The 26,565-nt window shown below is 34.4% G+C and overlaps 1 protein-coding gene across 1 annotated transcript in view; it reads left to right on the top strand.

Annotated features, from left to right (window-relative positions):
* Positions 1 to 26,565, top strand: part of ADGRB3 (adhesion G protein-coupled receptor B3) — a 439,933-nt gene that overhangs the window by 105,888 nt on the left and 307,480 nt on the right. Inside the window, exons 12-13 of the mRNA XM_039245799.1 lie at positions 14,789 to 14,938; positions 15,743 to 15,818. Coding sequence (XP_039101730.1) covers positions 14,789 to 14,938; positions 15,743 to 15,818 — 226 coding nt within the window. The remainder of the gene's footprint in view (positions 1 to 14,788; positions 14,939 to 15,742; positions 15,819 to 26,565) is intronic.

Below are 26,565 nucleotides of genomic sequence, written 5' to 3' on the forward strand. Positions count from 1 at the left end.
TCCATCTCCAGTAGCCTTAGACGGTTCCTCTAGGGAACTGCTAAAGTTCTTACCTACATTTAATAACCTAAGTTTCTGTTTGTTATTTTGTTTTTTTCCTAATCTCAATAGTATTTCACAAAGCATACCAGGATCACAGACTTCCAGGCAGATAATATAATTAAACCTAGAAACATATTTGTGCTTTGGCTATTTTAAAATGAGTTTGTTACCCAATTGTCTTTGTAGTGTGATGACTCTAAAGGCCCACAAGCATTTCAATAGTATTTTCACTTTGCTGTCTTAAGAAGCTACTCTTCTCTTTCTTGTTCTTATTAGTCATTAGTTAGATCCTTGTTCTGTGAACAAATAACACACAGGAGGAATCTTTTCTGCTTTAATTTTATAATTTCTGCTCCTTAACATGTAATACATCACCTTAGTCTACAAAACTGCATCAATTACCCCTGTAGATGCATCAAATAATTCTGTAACAGAACTATATCTTCTGAATTCATAAGTGAACTGTTCCCTTTTTTTCCTTAGAATACTGGCTTCTGAACAGTCAACAATATTTTTCTGCTTTTATTACCTCCTTAAATATTTCATATGAAGATTTTTTAACTTTAGAAATATAACTACTTATGTAGCTAGTTTAATGTGTTTTCTTCAGGGGTGCCTGGGTGGCTAAGTCGGTTAGGAATCTGACTTTGGCTCAGGTCATGATCTCACAGTTCATGGGTTCAAGCCCCACGTCAGGTTCTGTGCTGACAGCTCAGATTCTGTGTCTCCCTCTCTCTCTGCCCCTCCCCTGCTCAGCTCTGTCTCTCTTAGCCTCTCAAAACTAAATAAATGTTTAAAAAAATTCTAATGTGTTTTCTTCAATATGATCTTATGTTTTGGTTTGTGGCATGTGAATATGAGAGGGCAGGTGTGAGTGGGTGTGGTTGTGTATGTATATTCTAGAATATTTATCAGTGTTCAAATCTGAAATGCAGTTGTTTGAGACACTATTAAAATTTATGCCCTGGGCTTAGGGGAAAAGTAGTGTTGTTTTTTTAAGTTAAATAAAAATATGAAGATGCTTTTTAATAAAAGTTAAACTGAGTATACAATAACAATAAGCTTTAAAGAATATATAATTTTATATACATGAAAATATTTAAGGTCTAGCTAATAATTACAAAGTAGAATGTTATAGTTGTAGGGACTAAACATTTCATAAAGGAATGACTTATATTGGATAATAGGTATATATCCATATATATTCTGAAATCAAAGCCTAATACATTTAAATAGGGCTCTAAAATTCAGCAGGAATATAGAGGAATATAATTGAGACAAACATGCTAAACCATTTTCTTTGCCACTACAAAATGTTTAATAATTAATGTCTACCCATTTGGGCTACTTTATTACTTTTGGAATATGAACTTTCCTCTTTTTGAAGAATGTCTTCATTATTTGGTAACATTAATTATCACCTCTCTTTTTTTTCTAGATAGTCTCCTTTTACCTTCCCCAAACTCTTTGCCCAATTAATTAACTTTGCCTAACTCCTTCCTTTTTAAAATTTTTTTTCTAAAATATAATAACATTCTTACTGATTAGGGTAGCCTATAATATCCTTAGATTTTATTCTAAAAATCCATATTTCAAAAATATCATAGCATATTAGAAATATGGAATATAAGTATTTATTTTTAAATTTCAATTTCTTAAAAGCAAATGTATTATGTAGTATAACTTCAGCCACATAGATGAAAGAAAATTATAGTTGATTGGTATGCCTTTTAAAACTACATATAAGTTATAATGAAATAGAGCACTCAGTCTAATCCCAGAGTCTATATTTTTATGTGTTGGTGCATACATGTGTGTGGAGACGAGGAGTAATTATTGTTTGGGGATTTTTTTGTTTTGTTTGTTTGTTTTTTGGTTTGAAGATCCAAAGACCAAAAATATTTTCAGAACTTGATGAGAAATGATGTTTACAAATATAGAGCTCATGTATGAACTTTTTCCACCAGTCATTCTTTAGTTTGTTTAGTTTAGATGTGAACTTGTGAATCTTCACTATCATGCTATTAGGACTAAAGAATGTTTTTGCAGTAAAATGATCCAAAACTAGTCTGCAAAATGGGAGTGACTGTACTTGGTTCAGAGTGTTTTTTGGGCCAAGTGAGGTAACACAGCATTGCTAGCACTTAACTGGTCAGTAGATGGTCTCTTGTTACTGCTATTTGTCCCTACTTTTCTTTGAAAAATTAAATTTGTTTAGACACCCAGGTCTACCCTCAGATATCCCTATTTTGGAAAAGGCATAAGGCTCGTAGTTTCCTTTTGGTACAATGAAGTGGCTAAAATGCTACAAACAACTTGAAATCACCTCTTTGTTCTTATTTATATTATTTTAGAGCCATGTGCTGAACCTTGCCTAGTGTCCCCTCCCCCTCCCAGTTAAAATAAGTCTTTTGCGCTTCATTTCATCTTTCATTATATTAAATCTACATTTATTAAGTGCCTGCCAAATACCAATTATCCTCTGGTCATAAAAAGATGAGTAAGGTATACCTGGTCTTTGTCCTTATGGAGGTTACATTCTAGAAGGGAAGATATTAAGTTTTTAAATATAAAACTTATTGGATAAGTGGGACATCTGAGTGGTTCAGTGGGTTAAGCATCCAACTCTTCATTCCAACTTAGGTCATGATCTCATAGTTTGGGAGTTTGAGCCCCGTATCAGGCTCTGTGCTTCTAGTGCAGAGCCTGTTTGAGATTCTCTCTCCCTCTCTCTCTATCCCTTCTTGCTCTCTCTCTCTCTCAGAATAAATAAGTAAATTTATTTTTTTTAAAAGTGCTTATTAGATGAATGAATATATAATTTGCATTATTGTATAAGGAAAAATAGAAGGGAAGAAACTTTGAAAACCAAAATGCATATAGATAAATAAATTTATAGACATATTTAAGATGTAGTAAATGATATGAAGAGAGACTAACCAAGATTTCCAACTTAGATATTGGGGTGGTTGCTCAGTGCTAGAAAGTTCTTCTTGGCATTCATCCAAGACCTCGTGTTGAATAACAATTAACCAAGGGAGGGCTTGGTATGAAATGAAAGAATGCAACTGTGACTGGAGAGTAGTTGTAAATGGTAAAAGTCATGAGCTAACATTGAAGAGAAAGTCAAATACCAGGTTATGGGTACCCTGGAGAGATTATGTATTTTATACAAGTGTAATGGGAACTCACTGGGGAGTGACATGATTCAACTCTGCTTCCAAATACTCTCACTGCAGTGTGGAAAGTGGCATAAGAATAAGCAGTGAATATAGTGACTTTTTTTCATTTAAAGATTTGATGGATTACTGTGTAGTAGTCAAAGTAGAGATAGTAAACATTAAAAAGACAGCTTAAAGATGTGTTTTGTAAGAGAAACAGAAGCACAATGATGAAAGAGATTCTGGGGATGAGAATATGGACACCTCAAGGATAACTTCCCATTTTCTGTCTTGGGGAAAGGGTGGGATGGAGGTACCCTTTATAGATATGGGGAAGACTGCATACTGAAAGTATATTTATATGCTGGATGAGTAGAAATCAAGAGTTAAGCTTCAGATATGCTACATTTAAGATGCCCGAAGACAGTGAATTGAACAGTTCAATAGACAGGTTTGGATTTCAGAGGAAACATTCTTATTACCCATTCTGCTCATACTTAAGATATTTGTGTGAAACAGATGTCTCCCTTGTAATCTCTTTCTGTGTCAGGATTTTTTCTTTTCTTAATTTTGGATCTTCCACCATATTTTACCCAAGGCAGAGAATGGTTGAGATCAAGGATAAAAGGGAATTGACATATATTGTATCTTACTATGTATAGGGAATGAAACTGTCTTCAGCTTAATCTTCATGAAAGGCTGATTTTTGATTTTTGATTTTTGATTTTTACAGATGGTCAAACTGAAGAACAGTTCAATATCATGCCAAAGATCACAAAGTAATTGGAATACTAGATCTTTTTTTTTTTTTTTTTTGTCTCAAGGGCACATAGTGATCACATTAAACCCCAGTTCCTTCTATTGAGTCTTTGGGAGACCTTATTCATTAAAAAATATATATATATGAGGAGTTGTGTCAGACCTACTGTAAGTTAGGATGCTATCATACAATGGTAAAACAGGGAAAATACCTGTCATTTTGGAGCTAATAGTCTAGAATAAAAACAGACAATAAACAAGTCTACATGATCTAGACAATTTTTAACTGTGAACAGGGCCATAAGGAAATAAACAGGATGACATAATAGAGAGCAATGACAGGGAGGGGGTGGTGGTGTATTTCTTTAGCTAGGGCAGTTAAAACAGACCAAGTTAGCAGAGACTCAAGGATAAGAATAGAAAATAATGTTCTAGTTAGAAAGGAAAAGCCCTGTGGTGGAAAAGAAAAGACCTGTACCCCTTTATCTGGGTCAGTAAATAAGCATCCATGTATAATGTGACTGCAGAGAGAGAAACCAACCCATGCAGGGCCTTGTAGGCCATTGTATAGGATTTGGATTTTATTCTAAGAACACAGGCAAGCCATTGAATTATTTCAAGTAAGGGAACAACATGATCTGATTTATATTTTTCAAAAGATTACTCTAGTTTCTGAGAGAAGAAGAAATTCAGGGGAAAAGAATAGAACCAAGAAGTCCAGTGAGGCAATACTTGAATTCATTTGGATTAGAGATTCTGGTGGTTTCTGGAGGGTATTAGAATAGAGATATAGGGAAGGGTAGGGTTTTAAGACATGTTCTAGCTCTAGAAATAATACTGAGAGCATGTGTTAATGGATGAGTCAAAGGAGGCAAAGGAAAACCAGAAGTAAAGATGACCTTTGGGTTTTTGGTTTGAACAGTTAAATAGATGGTGGCACTTTCTGTTAAGGTGGGTGACACTGGGAAGACAGCACTTTGGTGGTGGGAAATCAGTAGTTCTGCCCAATAAACATTTGTTGAATTAAAAAAATATATATATAATATTGATCACACAAGATAATTAAACATGATTAAACATCATGTTCTGTTGCATGATCATTTATTTATGAATTGTCTATGGCCACTTTCATAGAATTGGGTAATTGACTAATGGCCCACAAAGCTGAAAATATTACTTTTGGGCCTTTTATAGAAAAAGTTGTCCAACCTCTGCAATAGATCATGTTCTGAAACTAATTTTAGAGTATTGTTTCCATTTTTCTAAACCAAACCAATGGCTCTTCTCCATAATCTTTATGAAACCTTTGACCCCTCATAAGGCCATTTTCTCCTTATTAAAATGCACCTCTCCATTCTTAAGTTAGTTCACGATTGTAATCTTCTCCTCCTCCTCCTCCTCCTCCTCCTCCTCCTCCTCCTCCTCCTCCTCCTCCTTCTTCTTCTTCTTCCTCCATCTCTCTCTCTCTCTCCCCCCATTGATTTTTGGTGTCTTTTATTTTTAATTTTATTTATTTATTTTGAGGGGGGAGAGAGCATAAGGAGAGGAAGAGAGAGAATCCCTAGCAGGCTCCATGCTCTATGCTGAGTCCAATGCAGGGCTTGATATCTCAACCATGAGATCATGACTTGAGCGGAAATCAAGAGAAGGGCCCTTAACTGGCTGAGCCACCCAAGCACCCCATGATTTTTTATGTCTTCCTATGTTTATTTCTCTACCCCCTAAAGTGAGCCTTTTCCTAAACTACGTTTCTCAGCTTTTCCTCTTATCTTCTTAATATCTGTGTAACTCACCATTTTGCTTCTTATAGATGTTGGCACAAATGCCAGCTTACCAAAGAAGCTTTCCTTATTTAGTAAAGCTTCTCAACCTCACTCATTATCTATCATATCATTTATCATTACTGACATTCTGGCTAGTTATAATTATTCCTTGTCTTTTTCCACCCCCACCCCCACCAACCCTGGATATCATGCTAGCCCCAGGAGGGCGAAGACTAACTTTTTTGTTCACTGGTGTATTTTCAGTGCCCATAACTGTGTCTGCCATGTAATAGGAGCTCAATTAATATTTGCTGAATAAATGAATCTTCCCATTATATTCTCTCTTTAGGAGAACTTACCCATGTCCACATTATCAATTATTATTTCTAATTAGAAGGCATCTAATTACATCTTCAAATTCTAAATTTGATCATGCTCCAGATCCCTTAGCCTACAATATCTTATTTCACTTTTTCTCCTATTTCTCTCCCTAAAACTTTCTGTCCTATTAGAAATGTTACTGTATCTCTAGGACATATTAAGTTTCCTTGCTTCATACCTTTAAAGCCTGTCATTCCTAGATGCTACTGTTCTGATACGTCTGGAACATTACGGCCCTTCCAAGTCTCTAGGTTTACAGAGCATAGGCAGCTTCCTCTTCCCTTTGCCCTACTTAACTGTAAAACCACAGCCCAGACAGTACCTTTTCAACAAGGCTTTATTTAGCCAGCCAACTGTGTTCCATCTCATCCTTTATTTCTTTCATGCCACCTCTCTCAATCTAGCATATCTGAATCGTTTGTTCCCTTTTTAATTGCATGTGTTCCCCATGAGACTGTGAGCTCTTTAAAGGCAAAGACTTTGTGTCTCTTGCTCACTTGCTAAATACTCAGTATCAAGACAGTGCTTAGGATATTCTCAGGGCTCAATAGAGATTTGTTGGATGAATGAATTTCCAGAATGAACTTCTCAGTCTGCAGTGATCTCTTTTCCCTTGTCACCTCTAAGCATTGTCCGTTGCTATTACTTTTCTGGGAATGGATGAGTCACTATCTTGGGAAGTTGGCTTTAGTTGTTTGCTGCTTACATTGGTGCCTAATTCCTAGAAGGTCCTTGACTTAATTCTTTGCTAGTGATTTTGAAAGTTGCTTAAATATCAAAACTGCCTATTATACACACACATGCATACATGTGTATGTAAAGAGAAAGAAGTCAATAATGTTGCATGTACAAAAGATATCTCTCTCTCTTTTTTTCTCTCTCTCTCTGATTACTAAGTTTATTATCATCTAATGATCCTTATTCTGAAGGAATTCTGTTCTTAATTTCACTGTTTAGGAGAATAGGGAAAACTTACTTCCTAAAGCATTTTCTATATTTATTTGTTTTTACTATTCAGGTATACATACAAAAAATGACTTCCCATATCACATTTTATTTTGCATTCATGTTAGGAGTAAAATCATGAACTACTTGTGTAGAGAAGATGAAATTTTTTTAAAAAAATGACTTTCTATAAGACTGCAAACATACTCATACTCTTTTTGAAAAGTAAAAGACAAATGGTGGAATCAGCTTAAATATCACCACAATATTCAGTGTAGTACTGAAAGAAAAAGTGGGAAGAACATGTAATAGATAAAAGAATAAGTACAGAAACTCATATGTTTTTTTAATGTTTTTATTTATTTTTGAGAGAGAGAGAGAGAGACAGAGCACTAGTGGGGAAGGGGCAGAGAGAGAGGGAGACACAGAATCTGAAGCAGGCTCCAGGCTCTGAACTATCATCACAGAGCCTGATGCAGGGCTTGAACTCATGAACCACGAAATCATGACCTGAGCTGAAATTGGACAGTTAACCTACTGAGCCACCCAGGTGCCCCTCATGTTTTTAGAATGTGTTTCTCCTGAAAGAAAAATTGTAATATTTAAAAAGAGCTCTCCAACATATGTCCAGAACAGAGGTAAGCATACTTTTTCTGCAAAGGACCAAACAGTGAATATTTTAGGATTATGGACCACACAGTCTTCAGTGCAGCTATTCAATTCTGCCATTATTGCATGGAAGCAACCCCAGACTGTAAGTACATGAATGACTGTGGCTGTGTTCCAATAAGACTTCATTTGTGGACACTGAAAATTGAATTTCATATAATTTTCACATGCCGAGAAATATTCTTTTGATTTTTTTCAATTATTTAAAAATGTGAAAACCGAGTTTACCTTGAAGACCATGCAAAAATAGCTTATCGGACATATTTGGCCTGTGGGCTATAATTTGCCAATTCCTGGTTGAGACAGTTTAGCTTTAATGAGAGTCACATGTAGGCTATGGATGTACCATGCGTGTTTGCGTGATGACATGTTAGGGAAGTAAGGGTGACTTGAGAAGAGGCTGTGGGAGTCCTCTGTGGAGAGCACTAAAGCCTGGCAACATTACTGTGAGCAGAAATAAGAATGTGCCCTGCTGTGCAGAGATTCCTAGGCTTGGAAAAAAGGCAACCAATGGATAAAAAACAGAATCTGAAGCTAATGATTCACAAATAATTTACAAGTTTTTTTTTTTTTTTAAGTTTGATGCTGGAAAGGAATATACGGAATGGTTCATTATTTAAGTTTCAATATACATGGTAAGTCATTAAAAGCTAACAAGTTGAAAACCGTGTGCTCAATATGCCACATAGGTCCTTTATTGACTGCCTGTCTAGTTTGTCTACTTTTTTTAAAAATCAGAGGATCCTGGGGCGCCTGGGTGGCTTAGTCGGTTAAGCGTCCGACTTTCGCTTAGGTCATGATCTCGCGGTTCGTGGGTTCGAGCCCCGCGTCGGGCTCTGTGCTGACTGCCAGCTCAGAGCCTGGAGCCTATTTCAGAATCTGTGTCTCCCTCTCTCTCTGACCCTCCCCTGCTCATGCTGTCTCTCTCTCTCTCTCCTAGAAATAAATAAAAACATTAAAAAATTTAAAAAAAAAATCAGAGGATCCTATTTTTTCTCTTAGAAAGAAAAACTTGTAAATTCCTAAAGGGAAGAACATTTCTCACTTAAATCTCTGTGTGCTGGTCCTGGGACTTGGATCCAGATGCTTCACTCTGTAGTGGTGATGGCAGGGTAGAACTGATGAGTGCTCTCAGCACTGTGGTCCTTTCAGACGCCCCTGCCTAGTGGCTCTATTTCCTGGGAAGTCATGGTTGCATGCGACTTTCTAGCAAACCTGTTCTTTCTCTTTGGCCCTCAGCATTTTAATCTTGGCCTTTTGGGAAAAGAGATAGAGTAAATGGGGGAGACAGGGTAATGAGAAAAACAACCAAAACTGTCTGTTTGAATGTCTGACTGTTTCCTGGAAACTACTCACTGTTGCAGAATTCTAAAATGTGATTTTTCATAGAGATGTTAGAACATAAAGATGCTGGACAAATTAAAATATGTGTCTATATCCCCTTTTGATAATCACCATTCTTCACTGATATCTAGTTTTGACCTCTTGTTGGATAAGTGAGAATAGTTTCATTTACTCTCATTGAATCATTATGTCAGTCTTTTATATTTAGTGCAAATACATTACAGTAAGACAAAGTAAATTTGCTGCTAATTTGTTAGGTAAAATCAAACTGCAGCACACAGTGCAAAATCATATACTTCTGAGTAGGCAAACTGAGAATTGAATCGCAATGTTACCACTTTAACAGAGTCTACTTCCTCACTTGTAAAATGAATGTAGGGATAATAACAATGAGGATACTGATAATAATGATACCTCCTGGGGTTCCTTTAAATATTAAATAAGGGTTGTTTTAACTATTAAATAAGATATCACATGTAAAGCACTTGCCTAAGTGCTGTGCTAAGAACAGTGCCTAGTGCAGAGAAGATAACTCGTACATACTTGTTGAATAGATTGGAATGTCTAACAAATGCCAAGGTGATGGCAACTATTCAATTAAGGTCACTGTCCTTCCCTTCCCTCCCAAATGCCCTCAGTATTTTATAAAGCACTCAGCATTTCTATATAAACATAAAAACCATGACTTTTTAAACTGTTTAATGTCAATGGATCACACTACATGTAGGCTTTGCTCAGCCCCTCTGTGCTTGCCATAAGTACACGAACAAAACAAATTGTTGATTTCTAACACACTGATGCAGTGCATACTTCCTTTCTTGCCATATTTTTCATATGGGATATCAAAACTGTGGGCAACCATCTAGTAACACTGAGTGATATTTTCCATAGGCAAATCCATTTTGATAACTAGCCAATTTTCTCATATTGATGTGTCAAGACCCAATTTGTAAGTTGTTCCCTCTGAATCAACATGAAAAATGATACAAACTTTAAATATTTTGGAAACATCAATATCCCTTTTAAGGCATCTCTTACACTTCTTTTTCTGTATTCATCTACACTTTTGTTTATGATGATAAACTTCCCCTGCTTGGGAGTTTCCTCCACTCATTTGTACAATGTGAATGGCTGCACGAAGTACTTAGGTCACTGCATAAAAGTAGTGCTTTTGAAGTTCTCTTTGCAGACTCTGGCCTTGGTTGCAATGGGAATACTGAATCTGTCACCTAGGATGCAGTCAATTTCTTTTCCAACTGAGATTTTTTAACCTGACTGACTGTGTGGCCAAATAACCAGAGAAAGCCAATCTCTTCCCTCTGGCATATTCTATTGAAAAAGGAAAGGGAGAGAAGAGAGAAGGATAGAAACAGAGACAGAGATAGAGGAAGACAGAGAGAGAGATACAGAGGCAGAGGGAGGGAGAGAGAGAGAGAGAGAAGGAGAAGAAGAAGTAAAGAAGCAGCAGAAGCAGAAGAAGCAGCAGCAGGAAGGAGAAGGAGACAGAGAAGAGGGAGGAGAGGGAGAGAGAGAAGGAAGGAAGGAAAGAGAATGAACGAGTAAGAAGGAACCCTTAGCTCCTTAGGTGGCACATTTAAATACTGAAGGATGAGCTCTATTTTAAGTGCAACCCCTACCTTTGGCTATCTGTATATATTTTCAACATAAAGTTTTAAGTATATAATCTCATGTTTAAAGTCACTGAAGCACAATCAAAAAGGAATGTTGAGGGGTGCTTTGGTGGCTCAGTTGGTTGAGTGTCTGACTTCGGCTCAGGTCATGATCTTGCAGTTTGTGAGTTCGAGCCGTGCATTGGGCTCTGTGCTGACAGCTTAGAGCCTGGAGCCCGTTTCAGATTCTGTGTCTCCCTCTCTCTCTCTGCTCCTCCCTGCTTGTGCTTTGTCTCTCTCTCACTCTCGCTCTCTCTCAAAAGTAAACCTTAAATTTTTTTAGAAAAATAATGTTTGATGCAAAAGCTACATATTTTGCAATATGGAATACACAGTGAGGTAGTTCCTTTTGATTTGATTATGGGAAAACCTACTCTAATAAAAATAGCTAACACATAGCATAACCATGTACTATTCTAGGCACTGTTCTAGGCACCTGACTCTTACCTCTTGATACATAGTACCCAGTTTCATCTTACAACATCTCAGTGACATGGATAATATCCCCATATTACAGAAGAAAAAAATTGAGACACAGAAAAGCTGGGCAATTTGCCCAGTGTCATACAACTTATAAAATGAACATGAAATTTATCTTCTGAAAGGAGCCTTTTGGGAGGGATGCTTCTTATAATTACCACAAAACAGCAAAGATAAACTGGGACTGGCCAAAAAAATCCCCCAAACAAATAGGATATTATACTCTAAAATATTAGGATTTGAATCCCAGGCCCAGATTTAGAGTCCAGACTTAAGCCATTCTGGGAAACTGGTTGTCCTAAATTAGCCCTCATTTGTCCATTTTGCTCATCCCTCCAGCATTCATCCGTGTACTTTGGCTCTCTCCTGCCTTTTCCTTTTATGTGCCTTCCATTCTTGTCCATGATGCAACTGATGCGTCATTAACTAACCCCGGCTTTTGTATGTGGGCCATTCACATTACCTGACGTGACATTACACAACAGAGTTGCCATTCTCCAGAACCTCAAATGGGGCAAAGCACTAAAACGTCATGATTTTTCTCAGAGACAAGTTCGAAGCTCCACCCTGCTTTGATGAACCAAAAGAAAAACAAAAACAAACAAAAAACAGCTGATGTGCTTTTAGAATCTGCAAGGATTCCTTATGCTTTTTTATGAGGAGGAGTTTTATGCTGTATATCCAAACTCAAAATGAAAGTTTTAAAATTGCAAAATGAAAGTGCAGCTGGTTTTGCTCCAAGGTTTATCAGTGATGAGTCACCTATTTTTATTGCATAAGAAATCAAATCTAGTGTTGTAATGAAAACACGATACAGTGAATTTAGGATAATTCTTGGAGCATTTGAGATGTGCCTATTTGTTCAGGGACACTGTGTCCTTTGTGGTTTTGCCTAAGCACTTTAATCTTCTGTACAAAAGGCATTTTCTCAGTTTTTGAGGAAAGATGCTCTATTATCTAACCACCCACAATGACTGGTTTTAATGCGGCAATTACTGCAGAAACAGAGGGTAGACTGTGCACTTATGCTTTGCGTTTATGTTCCTGTGTCAGCACTGGACATATATTTGTATAAACTTGGCATGGTTTAAAGGATTCACTTTTAATCCTGCCTCTTTGGTATTCACTTAACATCAGAGCTTTCCAGTTCCCTACAGACTGCATCTAAGTTTTACCTAAAGGTTTTGAACACTTAAACTCAGTGAAAGAGGGAAGGGATTGAGGATTGGATTGGTCCAAGTGTCTGCTATGGGAACTGAAAGGAGGAAGTAAGTCATCTTTGAACTATTTTTGCTGTATGGAAATGGGTTTTCTTGTTAATCATGTCAGGATCATGAAGAACCACAGTGTCATCTAAGGCATCTTCCTAGGTAGCTTTAAGATAAAGATGTGCAATTTTAAGTACTTCATATTTTAAAGAACATGTATACTAAACATTTGAAGACTAGCATTTGAATCTCATCAGTCTATGAAGTTATATCCTTTTTATATTACATTTATTGAAAATATCATCTTAATTTACAAACTACATTTCTTCTAAGATCAATGAATGTTTGCTTTTATGTACTCCTTATGATCAAGACTGCAATTATAGGACTTTTTGCACTAATTAAATACTGATCCTAATTGATTTTTATAGTTCTTTAATCTAGACTATGTTCAGAAGGACAGTCTAACATATACAGTCATAAGTTAATAGCCAATGAAGAATGAATGCATTTCATAATGTGAGATACATGTACATTTAATTATATCATATTTGTATATTTAAGGACATGGCATTAGACTAGAACTTATTCAGGATAAAGTGATAGAGTTGGTAAAGAAAGTGCTTCCTCCATTTGTATTGCTTCTTTTTGGTCATTTGTTTTTTTGTTTTCTATCCAAGCCAAGGTATATAGTAACAGAGGAATTATTAGACTTCAGGGTCCAACAATTTATCTCTTGTTTATTTTCCTTTATAACAGAAACCAAATGTGTGACAGAAAAAACTTCATTTCTTTTCATCAGTTTTTAGAGCAAAGAGGTGAAATAAATTTCCTCTAAATACCAAGAAAACCAAAGTGAGAGTCAAGGAATTTGGAAGTAAATGAATTTAGTTTTGCAGATTGATTAATCTTACAGGACCATCAAGAAAGAATGTGCTGCCAACTTGCTAACCTGTCCATCTATCTCCAGTGGAGGATTTGGACCTTTTAGGACATGTGAATGTGTTATTTAGGACAACAAAGACTATACTGTTTGAAAAATTAAAGAAACCAAAGCAGTTACAGCTGTTATCCAAAAAACAGCATGTAACATCCATAACTAATTTATGTCTTACCCAGCACCCTCTTTCTTTCAACATTAGTAACAAAATCCTTTTTTAAGCTTATTATGTCAAGTTACAGGCCAAATGAATTTTCATCCTATGCTGATAATGGATGTCTATAATAGCCAAAAGAGCTTTAGTAAAGTACAATAATACATAACCATTTCAATTTGGAACTAAGCCAGTGTTGCAATATATTTATACAACTAATATTGTTAAATTTTTAATTTCAATTCTCTCGATTTAAATTACAAGTTTCCTCAGAAAGAAATCCACTTATGAGGAGCTGAATGGTTTCTTACATTAGCTTACTACTGTAATAGCTTCTATAGTTTTTTTCATTGTCTTTCTATATAAATATTGCATGAGATACCTGAAACTTTCAGGTAGAACAAGTATGAACCTATGTAAAAGTTGTACAAACTACATTTCTTAATTGAAAAATATATGTAATTCATAAGTACTTAGTATCATTATAATTTTATTCTATATGTATATATGTGTGCATATGTAATTGTTAGATGTAATAAAAAAAATCAGGCATTACCAAATATATCATTTATGACTTTTTTAATATATATTAAACTACTTATTTATTGCAAGTAAAGACACAATTCTCCATTCAAAGTATCCATCTATTACTTTCCATTATGGGGGGATGTTTTAAAAAGTTTTTGTTATTAATCTACTTGATAAAAATGTTTGCATATCTGTGGTTATAGCCTTACTGGTCCTTTATTATTTGGACTATGACAGATCTGTCTCCAAGAGTAATATGCATTTGCTTTCCAAGCCTTCATGGTACCCCATTTAATCCACAAAAAATTTCTTCGAAAGATAACATTCACATGTAAATGCAGAAAATTTGTTCTGAAAAACAAATTCTGATTTAAACACAAATTTCAACCTATGGATCAAGTGTGTTAATCAAAATATTTAGTAAAAAATACAGTATGAACTTATAACAATTGGAAAGGAGGTCAACTATGAACAACCGCAAACAGTACATGCTACACTCAGAACACACTCCATTGACCATCAATGTATGATTCCTGGGGAAAGCAATAGAAATCTAAATTGATAAGTAAAAGAATTGACAACCTTAATGAAGATTGTCTAATATTAGGAAATAAGTCTGTTTTGTAGTTCTGATAAATGTAATTTGTCTCAAAATTTTATTTTGAATATATTGCAAGGTTTAATTTGATCAATTTTGATTCCACTGAAAGATCTTCATTAACATTATTACTTCTTTTCTAATAGTGGCTAGCATTCAGAAGCTTCCCGCAGCATCTGTTCTAACAGACATCAACTTCCCTATGAAAGGACGGAAGGGGATGGTTGACTGGGCAAGAAACTCAGAAGATAGGGTAGTCATTCCAAAAAGCATTTTTACTCCTGTATCATCAAAAGGTAAATATGTGAAATAATTTGAACTTTGAACAAAACATTTCTAATAAAGTCATTTAATAGTATGCTAGCTATAAATCTACCTTTCTTAAACAACTTAGTCTGTAGTCATTATTCTAATCTAATTTTGTAAATATAGAAAACTTACATATAGTCTTTCAATCTGAATTTACTGGTGGAAAGGAGCTATTAAAATGGGAAAAAAAGTGCAAATTATAGATCTGAACTTCACGTAGTGAAGTTTCAGTAATGTCAGTTTTATCCCAATATAAAGCATGTGGCTTAATATTTTAATTTGAGGGATGGAAACATACAATTTTCCATAGTCATTTTTAATTTCTTCCTCACTTTTGCTTTGGTTTGTAGATACTATTTTGATATATAAAAGAAAATTTAAGAAAAATTTTAAGTTTAAAGACCATCTTTAGAAGCCTCTGAAATTAATGGCTTTCAACAGTGACATTGTAGTCTTGATTCTTACCTTGGAGATCTTGACCTTGTAACTTAGAACTCCAAAATAAAGTTGTCTCTGAAGCTTCAGAGCTCCTACAGCTGCCTCTGATCTCAACCTGGTGAAGGAAGGTTACTTCATAAGACACAAAGCCACTGAAAACACGTCTTTAAGAGCTACCATTAAGATGTATGGTGTGTGGGCTAATCTGCCCCATGCGTGGTTAAGAAGACATTTCTTCTATTTGGCTTTGCATCAGCAAGTACTGGAATCCCCTTGTAATGAGCAGATTAAAGTTTTATAAGACAGTATTTTTCTTGTAATTTCACTAATATTTTTAATTTCATTCCTTCTAGAATTAGATGAATCATCAGTATTTGTTCTTGGAGCAGTCCTATACAAAAACTTAGATCTAATTTTGCCCACTTTGAGGTAAGCCATGAAGTAATAAGCTGTTATAATCTTTGTAAATTATTCCAAAAATGTGATTATAGCCCATTCCATGAAAATAGTCAAACAAGCTTTGTTAATACAAAGGGCCTTTCTTAAATTAAATAGAAAATACCAATTTAATGAACAGCTTATTAGCATATTATGCACTTCAAAACAACTAGAAAAGACAATTTTGGTCTCTGATTATAGCCCTGCAATTCTTTTGTAACTAATCATGACTTGCCTTAAGACTGAGAAAAAAAATAAGAAAAAGAAAAAAGTGAAGTCTCTGTAATAGAATGGGTCGTTTTAAAATTAATCTGTCTTCTCTCTTTATTTGCACTTAATGGTACTGTTCATCAGCATTACAGGAAATTAAAGGAGTGTCATGATGACTGGGAATGCATGCTTTGTTCTTCATTTGCACAAGATCTCAATTTGCTTCTAAATAAATATTCAATTATAGCTACATTAAGAAAAATTGCTGTTGTTCAATTAAAGAATTATTTTTGGAAGAAATCCATTGATTTCTTTCCTCCCAGACACTAAAGGAAACAATTACACATAGTAATTCTACCAACATTAATTTATTTGCTCTATTGTCTTAACTACTTTACCTGATCTCACAGAAAATATCATTCACACCTACTTGGGTAGTGATGCTCTCAGGATGACCTGTTTCTTTCATTTCACCCCATCTCCTTCTGGAGGTCTGAGACCAGGCTTTTTTGTTTGTTTGTTTGTTTGTACCTAAACACAGCAGTGAGTTGTGAGGTCTTACACCCTCATGAATAAAGCTTCCACTTTTTTAGGGAAGAAAGACTGTGAATGATGTGTACAGTTATACCTGGGGCATAACAAATAGTAACATAAATAAACACAATTAGAATTCGGTCCAGCAAAAAAAAAAAAAGCCTTGCAAGGAATTAACTAAGTTTTCTGCTGCAGCAGTGACTAGTTATGATTCTTTGGAGAAAATCTTTTCATGTGCAGCAAATTATTAGTGTATGTAGTGAGTCATTAACTGTCCCTCTAGATGCAGTACAGGTTTGCCTTCAACCAGAGAGACAACTGTGGGAAGTAATTTTAACTCCCTTTTCTCTGGATGGAATTTGGGCTTTCTGAATTCGAATGAGTCTGTGTTTGCTTTTGTTCTACCAATGACAGATTTTCAAAATGAATAAGTTTACTTTTAACTTTTCCACTGGTTTCATTAAAACATATTAGTATGCACAATTACAGATAAAATGTATTTCTGGTTACACTGCCTCTAGCTGTGTGTATGATGTTCATTTGAAAAGAAATGTGCTGAAAGTTAGACCCTTATTTCATAGGGAGTTCATTTGTATGAAGCCAATGTTTCAAGAACTCTAGGCTAGACACTAACTTGAAATCCTATGACTTGGGTTTTAAATTTAATTTCACATAACAAGAAAATTTTTAAACTTGCCCAGTCACTCAGCAAGTGTATTCCTCCACTCAGCTGTAAAATGTAAGCACCTTAATAAATAAATAAATAAATAAATAAATAAATAAATAAATAATAAAATATAAGCAGCATTATGTGCAATATCCACCCTATTTGCTGTTGAGTGATATAATGAATGCAAGTAAAATATTCAACATAAAATGCTTTAGATAGTGAATTACTTTTTTTTCCCTATATAACTAACAAAGTTAGATTGTATTATGATTAATCATGTTTCGTATAATACTATAGAACTCACTCACTTGCTTAAATGAAGCCAGGTTATTCCATATTTCTTAAATTTATAGTCAAGGGAATTGAAAATTTATTTAGGGTAGACTACTGGGTATGTTATGAGTGACTTAATGGATAAAACAAGGAATAGTCCAGAGCAGTGACTTTTGTAATACCATTTGTGATGCAAACAAATTTAGATTAATTTAGGGACAAATCATTGAATTTTTTTATATGTAAATTGTGAAGTTGAACTGGAAGTTTCTTTCCAACTTCAAAACTTCTTTGTCTTTATTGTAGTAAAATTGTAGAATTGTGCAGTTCTGACATACTCTTTAGCTTAAAGTCCTCAACAAACTTTATATTAAAACTATGAATATGTATACCTATTCATAATTTCTGTATATAAAGTAATTAGGTAAATGACTATAGCAAACCAATATTCACATTTAGAGTCATTGACAAGAAATAATGACAATGGAACATGCAAGATGAAATGTTTGTTTAAGTGGTATTTGAGGGTGAAACATTAGCATTTACTTCTCATTTTCTTTTATTTTGTACAGTAAGATAATGTAACCATAAAGCATTCTCAGGTGTGTTTTTTCTTTTCAAAAAACTATTTCAGAAAGTTGAGTTAGTAACTGTATAATTATAGAATCTACTAAGTAAGAATAAGCCTTGTAAAGGACAAGAGTGATGTCTTTGTTTACAGTCACTGAACAAACATTTACTAAGCTACAACCCAGCTAACCTAACTGGTCTGAATTCTTTTAAATCTCCCCTACTGTTGAAACTCCAGAACAGTGCTTAATAAATATCAAAGGTCCTAGAAATGTTTACTGGAATAATTAATTGTCTTATCTGATAGAATATTCTACATAAACCATTTTTAAAATAATTAAGGACATAGACATTTAGGATAAATGCCATACAACTATTTTAGGAACAAAGGAATAAAATACACATATCATGTTGTTTTACTCTATACATTGGGCTTTATGAATTGAACCCGACAGGAAAGGGAATATTTTCTTTATTTTTTTTGTTAAAGCTTATTTATTTTTGAAAGAGAGAACAAATGGAGGAGGGGCAGAGAGAGATTGAGAGAAAGAGAGAATGAGAAAGAGAGAGAAAGAGAGAAAGAGAGAAAGAGAGAGAGAGAGAGAGAGAGAATCCCAAATAGGCTCCACACTCCATACTGAGCCTGACATGGGGCTCAATCCCACCACAGTGAGATCATGAAGTGAGCTGAAATCAAGACTCTATTGAGTGTGACTGGGCTACCCAGATGCCTCAGGAAAGGGAATATCTTCTTATTCATCATGAAAAAATAAATTTGTTCTTCATGTTTCGTTATCATTTACCAAATTTTCCTGACACATTTTCCTGAGTGATCACATTTACTAATTATCTGTTGGAACTTTAAGAGCCACGTTTCCCATACACAGAATAATGTTAGGCTTGCTGTTAAGTTTCCAGAAATTTTATATCTTGATATAATCATTTTCAAAACAATACTTTGCATAATTTCTCTCATGGGGACTAGGAAGGAGAACTTGATGTAATGTTTTGAATAGATATAATTTAGAACTTTTCCTTCGCCTACAGGCAGAAATAACTTTGCACGTTGACTCTTTTATTTAGAGATTTATTTTCTTCTTTTGGGGCGCCTGGGTGGCTCAGTCGGTTAAGCGTCCGACATCGGCTCAGGTCATGATCTCGCAGTTAGTGGGTTCAAGTCCCATGTTGGGCTCTGTGCTGACAGCTAGCTCAGAGCTTGGAGCCTGTTTCAGATTCTGTGTCTCCCTCTCTCCCAACCCTCCCCTGCTCATGCTGTCTCTCTCCCTCATAAATAAATAAAACATTAAAATTTTTTTAAAAAGAGAGATTTATTTTCTTCTTTTGCCCTAATACTCATTCAACTATTCTTTGAGCTGCAGTTTGTATTTTGCATTGAATTGTCTTCCCTTTTACAACTAAGTAGATTCAGATTGTCCCTTCAACTGACAGAATGTCCTCTACTCAAGCCCAGACTAAATATCTGCTATCCTTAGCCTTCCACTTTTTATCCTTCTTTAGAATAATTTTCTATGGCTAAAAAGCATAGAACCAGGATATTAGTGCTACAAGGCCCTTTAATGGCTTGTACCATCTAGAATTCCAATTCTACACATGAGAAACTGAGCTCCTTATTATTTTAGTGACCTGTGGAAGAGTATATGCCTAGTAGGTGACTGACTTCACATCTTCTCTACCCCAACCAAGACTCTTCCACAGTCTTGCTGCTTCTGTGATGCTTGTATTGATTCATTTGAGCAGTACAAACTGTGTATCTCTATGTTAAGGTGAAGACATATTGCTCTTCTGCAGAAGACCTTGTTGTCAAGGAGAGGATGACCATGTATGAGCAGACCCAAGGATACTTGAGGGTCAACTTGGTAACTCCAAACCTAGCTACTGACACCAAGGCAAGAGCCTGATACTCTTCCCATCGCCCCACGACCATTTTCGGGCCTGATGGATGAAAGCTGGCCAGCAGAGGCCAGACAGTCTTATGGGAGAGGCAAGGTCACCCACAGACATGCCCCACTCTATGTGTGTGGAAACTAACAACTACTCACAGCTTGGCAAGTTCCCAAACTGCTGGTGAGGATTTTTAACTGAAACAGCCTTTTAGTGGGACAGTGTAGCAATCTCAAGAGGCTGTAAAGATGCATTGTCATTGAAACAGCCACTTCTAGGAATTTATGTTACTGAAATTATTTCTAAGGAAGAAAAAGTGTATCCAGTCATATACTCAAGCTACAATTTAAGAAACGGTTGTAAATAATCCATCTTCTGATTGATTTAATAGTCAGGTTCTGGTTTTATAGGCATTCACAATACTTTGCAATGTAGGAATAACACAGAGATTTCCTATCGGACATGTGGAAGATACAGTCCTGTTCAAAAAAAGAAAAAGAGCATCTTAACGTAGCTATGAATATTAACGACATTATAAAGGAGCTAATTAAAATTATATGCAAATTTCACTATAGTCTAAAATGCCAGGGAAAATAAAGATGAACCAATGCAACAATGTTCTCATAAGCCAGTAGTGCTTTTAAAATTATCTTTCAAAAAGGAAAAAAAAATTCAATAATGCAAAATCACATGAATGAATGCTGTCAAGTGCACCAGCCTAATAATGATAAATGATGCTGAATTTTTTTCATATTTAGAAAACGGAACTCATTTGAGTTCATGTATTATAGGAATTAAAAGCAAATGGGAAAAGCAATTGAACTAAATTATATTAGAAATAATCGAAACATGAAAAACATAATTACTTTTAAACCAATACATTCTGAAAGCAATCAACCTGAAATTGTTGAGTTCTCATAAGAGCACCTGTTCTTCACTTCTTCAGGACCTAAACTTTGGATATTGCTTCTTCATTCTGAGTTTACAATGACATTGTAGTTTTGTGATACCCTGTATTTTTATAATACCCTATGGTGAAAACACTAGAAATTAAAATCATCTATAGAAATAATAAATTTGCATGACTAATATTATGGAATATTATTATGCATTCAGTATATGATTTACAAAAATCTGAATAATTTGGCTACACCTTTGGAAAGTGAATTTAAATCCCAGATCACTTAGCTTCTTTGTAGTTTTAGGTGTTACATCCCTTCATAAACCTACTTTGAAATCGTAATTAGTTTCAAAGCTCTAAGTTAACCAAATCTTTTTAGCAGCCATCAGCTGATTTTAGTTTGAAAAGAAAATATATTTAACTTAATGATTTCAATGAAGTCCTTAGTTCCTACAGTATGTGAAATCATTTATTTTGGTTTGGTTTTTCAAATTGGAGGGCTTGTTTGAAACAATTATGAAAAGTCTTACTTTAGAAGCTACACGAACTATATATAATTGTAAAAATGGAAAGAGGCTACTGTAATTCTAATAATTTTTATTAAATCATTAACATCTTTTTACTTTATCTGATTAAATTTTATTTGCACATTAGTTCCACAATCCCCTCCACTGATGTTTGTTTGTAATACTGCATTGCATTTTTTTTCATGTGGTAAAACACATATAACATGAAATTTACCATTTTAACCATTTCTAAATACACAAAATAGTAGTATTAACTATATGCACCTTATTTTGCAACAAATCTCTAGAACTTTTTCATCCTGCAACATGGAAACTGTATCTTTGAACAGCAATATCCTTTTTTTTTCACCTCCTCTCAGCCTTTCAAAACTTTGTTTCTAAAACTTTGACTACTTTAGCTACCTCATATAAATGGAATCCTGCATTGCTTTTTGTGTGTGTGTGATTGACTTATTTCATGTAGCATGATGTTTTCAAAGTTCATCTTTGTTGGAGCATATGACAGAATTTCCTTCATTTTAAGGCTGGATAAGCTATTGTCTGTATAGACCATATTTTCTTTATCTCTGCTCTATCAATAGATATTTATGATGCTTCCACCTCTTGGCTATAGTGAATAGTGCTGCAATAAGCATGGGTGTGAAAATACCTCTTTTAGATTCTGTTTTCAATTTTTTTGGATATATACCCAGAAGTGGGATTTCTGCATCATATGCTAATTATATTTTTTATTTTTTGAAGAATCGCCATAGTGTTTTCCAAAGCAACTGCACCATTTTAAATTCCCAGCAATAGTGCACAAGATTTCCAATGTCTCCACAACCTTGCCAACACTTCTATTTTCTGGGTTTTTAATTGTTTTGTTTTGTTTGTTTGTTTGTTTGTTTGTTTGTTTGTTTGGATAGTAGCCATCCTAACAGGTATGAAATGGAATCTTTTTAATCCTATTGTTTGTTTTTGTTGTTGACTTTTAGGATTTCTTTATATATTCTCAATATTAACCCTTTGACAGATATATGGCTTATAAATATTCTTTCATATCCCATAGATTACCTTTTCACTCTGTTGATTGTTTGCTGCATAGAAGTTTTAAGTTTGATATGGTACCATTTGTCTAGTTTAGCTTTTGTTGCCTATAATTTTGGTGTCATATCAAAGAAATAGTTGCCAGATTCAGTGTCATGAAGTTTTTCCCCTATGTTTTCTTCTAGGAGTTTTGTAACTTCAGGTCTTATGTTTAGATCTTTAATCTATTTTGACTTAATATTTTATATGGTACAATGTAAGAGTCCAACATCATTCTTTTACATGTGGATATCAAATTTTCCCAGCAGCATTTGTTGAAGAGATTATCTTTTCCCCATTGTGTAACTTGGGCACCATTGTCAAAGATAATTTGAGCCTATATGAGAGGGTTTATGTCTGGCTCCCTATTCAGTTCATTTGATCAATGTGTCTATCATTTGTCTTTATTCCAATACCATACTGTTTTGGCTTACTGTAGCTTTGTAATATTTTTTGAAATCAGGAAATATGAAGCCTCTTACTGTGTTTTACTTTCTAAAGATTGTTTTGACTATTCAGGGTTTTTTGACACTCCATATGAATTTTAGGATTTGTTTTCTATTTCTTTTTTTTTTTTTTTAATGTCATTGGGATTTTTGATAGGAATTGGAGTGATCTGTAGATTGCTTTGGGTAGTACAGACATTTTAACAATGTTAAGTCTTCCAGTTCATGAGCCTGGGATGTCTTCTTATTTATTTGTCTTTTCTTTGACTTTTCACAGTAAGTTTTTTGCTTGTTTTTGTTTGTTTGTTTTTGTGTTGGGGAGGTTGGCTTTCAGTGTAAAAGTCTTTCACTTCTGAAGCACCAGGGTCGCTAAGTCAGTTAAGCATCTGACTTGGCCTCAGGTCATGAGCTCATGGTTAGTGGGTTAGAGCCCCATGTCAGGCTCTGTGCTGACAGCTCAGTCTTTAACTTTCTTGATTATGATAATTCCTAAGTATTTTATTCTTTTTGATTCTATTATAAATGGATTTGTTTTCTTAATTTACTTTTTAGATTATTTGTGAGTGTATAAAAATACAACTGAGTTTTGAGTGTTGTTGTATCCTGTACCTTTGCTAAATTTGTGTATTAGCTCTGACAGGTCTTTTTGTGGAATCTTTAGGGTTTTCTACATATAAGATCGTTTCACCTATGAGCAGAGATAATTGTGCTTCTTTTTTTCCATTTGTTGGACTTATATTTCTCTTTCTTGCCTAACTGCTTTCATTATTAATTCAGTGCTTTGTTGAATAGAAGTGGCAATAGATGGCATCCTTCCTGTGTTCCTGATCTGATAGTGAAAACTTTGTTCTTCACCATTGAGTATAATGTTAGCTGTGGATTTTCATATATAGTCTTTATTATGTTGAGATATATTCCTTACATGCTTAATTTGTTGAGATCTTTTATCCTAAAAGAGTGAATTTTTTTTCAAATGCTATTTCTGCATCAGTTGTGATATTATCTGCATCAATTGTGATAATCATATTGTTTTTGTCCGTTGTTTTGTTAATTTCATATTGACTTTCATATATTGACCATCCTTGCATCCCTAAAATAATTCCCACTTGATCATGTTGTATGATCTTTTTAATGCATTGTTGAATTTGGTTTAATTAATTAATTAATTAGATTTTTTTGGCATCACTGTTCATCAGGAATGTTGTTCTGTAGTTTTCATTTCTTTCAGTATGTTTTTCTGATATTGATAAAAGCATCTCACAAAATGAGTTTGGAAATATGTCTTCCTCTTCAGTGTTCTAGAAAGTTTGAGAAGAATTGATGTTAATTCTTCTTTACATGTTTGGTGAAATACTTCAGTGAAGCCATTTGTTCTTTAGCTTTTCTTTTTTGGAGGTTTTTGATTACAGACTCAATCTCTACTAGTTATAGGTCTGTTTCAATTGTTTAAATTTCTTCATGAATCAGTCTTGGTAGGTTGAATGTGTATAGGAATTTATTCATTTCTTATAAGCTATCCAGTTTATTGGCATGCAGTTGTAGTAGTCTCTTGTAAGCCTTTTTTAGTTCTGTGGTATCAGTTGTAATGTCTCTTCTCTTCATTTCTTGTTTTGTTATTTAAGTTTTCTCTTTTTTATTAGTTAGTCTAGTTGAGAATTTGTGAATTTTGTTGATTTTTTTCAAACAACTAACTCTTAGTTTGGTTGACATTTTCTATTGTTTTTCTCTTCTCTATATTTCATTTGTTTCTGTTTTAATCTTTATTATTCACTTATTTCTGGTAAGGTTGTTTTTAGTTTATTGTTGTTTTTATTTTATAGTTCTATGAGTTTTAAAATTAGGTTGTTGATTTGAAATCTTTGTTCTTTTTCTTTTTTAATTTGATTCATTTATTTTGAGAGACAGCAAGTATGAGTCGGGGAGGGGAAGCGAGAAAGGAAGAGAGGGAATCCCAAGCAGGCTCTGCACAGTCAGCATGTAGCTTGGGGCTGGAACTCACCAACCGTGAGATCATGACCTGAGCCCAAGTCAAGAGTCATATGCTTAACAGGTCGAGCCACTCAGGATCCCAATCTCTCTTCTTTTTAAGTGGAAGCATTTACTCATATATTTTTCTGTCTTAGCAGGACTTTTGCTGCATCTCATTAGTTTGGGTATGTTGTGTTTTCATTTTCATTTGTCTCAAGATATTTTTAATTTCCCTGTGATCTGTCATTTGGTCCATTGATTGTTCAAGTGTGTTTTACTTGATTTCCACATATTTATGAATTTTCCAGTTTCTCTTTTGTCTTTGATTTCTAGTTTCATTCCACTGTGGTCAGAAAAGATACTTAGTACAATTTCAGTTGTTTTAAATTTGTTAAGACTCTTTTTGTGGCTCCTGTGGTTTATCCTAAAGAATGCTCTATATACACTTGAGAAAAACGTATTTTCTGCTGTTCTTGGATAGGGGGTTCTTTATATGGCTGTTAGCTACAAATGCTATCTGGTTCATTTATCCATTATTGAAGTGAGGTATTGAATTGAAATCTACTATTATTGTGTAATATTTTTTCTTTCCATTCTGTCAATATTTGCTTCACATATTTGGGTGCTCTGCTGTTAGGTACATATATGTTTATAATTATTATATCTCCTTGGTGAATTGGCCCATTTATCATCATATAATGTTCTTATTTGTCTTTTATTATAGTTTTTGACTTAAAGTCTATTTTCTCCAGTATAAATATGGCCATCTCTGCTTTCTTTTGGTTACCATTTGCGTGACCATCATTTTCCATCTTTCACTTTCAGCTTGTGTATGTCCTTTTACCTAAAGTGAGTCTCTTGTAAAAAGCTACATTCCATTTTATAGTCATTTTTTAAATTCTCTTTAAAATATGGTTTGTATACATGAAGCAACTTCAGCCTTTGTAATAATTGTGAAAAATATTTGAGTCTCCTTTGAATGAATAACTCTATACATTTTTAAATGTTTTATATACCAACTAGCACAAATCTCAAGAATAAAAAAGAACTTTATTACTTTAGTCATGAAATCCATTTGGCTGTAAGATCTGCTTTCCTAGCAGTGAATACAAATGTGTACCAGCCAGGAAGCATTAGTAGATCACAAAGCCTGACATGGTACATGAGGAGCCAGCTATTCACTTATGCAAATTAGAATAAATTGATGGAATAAATTAAAGATAATTTCATACACTACACTTTTTAAAGAGGGAGCCATTGCATAATGTACATTTGCTTATTTTTCCTTCATTATGCATTTTAATACCATGGTATTGGCATTATGTTTTGATCCAACTTGGCCAAAAGTTTGATATTTGTTTATTCTGTGTTTATTTAATATGGCATTCAAATCTGTGTTAACACTAAAATGTGCAACGCTAAATGCAAATGAAGATGTATGATTGCTAGATACAAATCCTGCCCTCATTGAACTTATAAGGAGACATACATATTGTCAATGGATGTTGTGGTAGTGATAGTTACATGTTAGTAGGGCAAGATGGAAGAGGGTACTCACACAAATGTGATAAGAACATCCATCTGCATAATTATATTGGCATGTATCTATTCCCAACTGGATTCTAATTTTTTTTTTTTTGTTTTATTTATTTATTTCTAGGAGAGAGAAACA

Source organism: Hyaena hyaena, unplaced genomic scaffold (genome assembly GCF_003009895.1).
Source record: "Hyaena hyaena isolate Hyena2069 unplaced genomic scaffold, ASM300989v1 scaffold_271, whole genome shotgun sequence".
Lineage (NCBI taxonomy): Eukaryota > Metazoa > Chordata > Mammalia > Carnivora > Hyaenidae > Hyaena > Hyaena hyaena.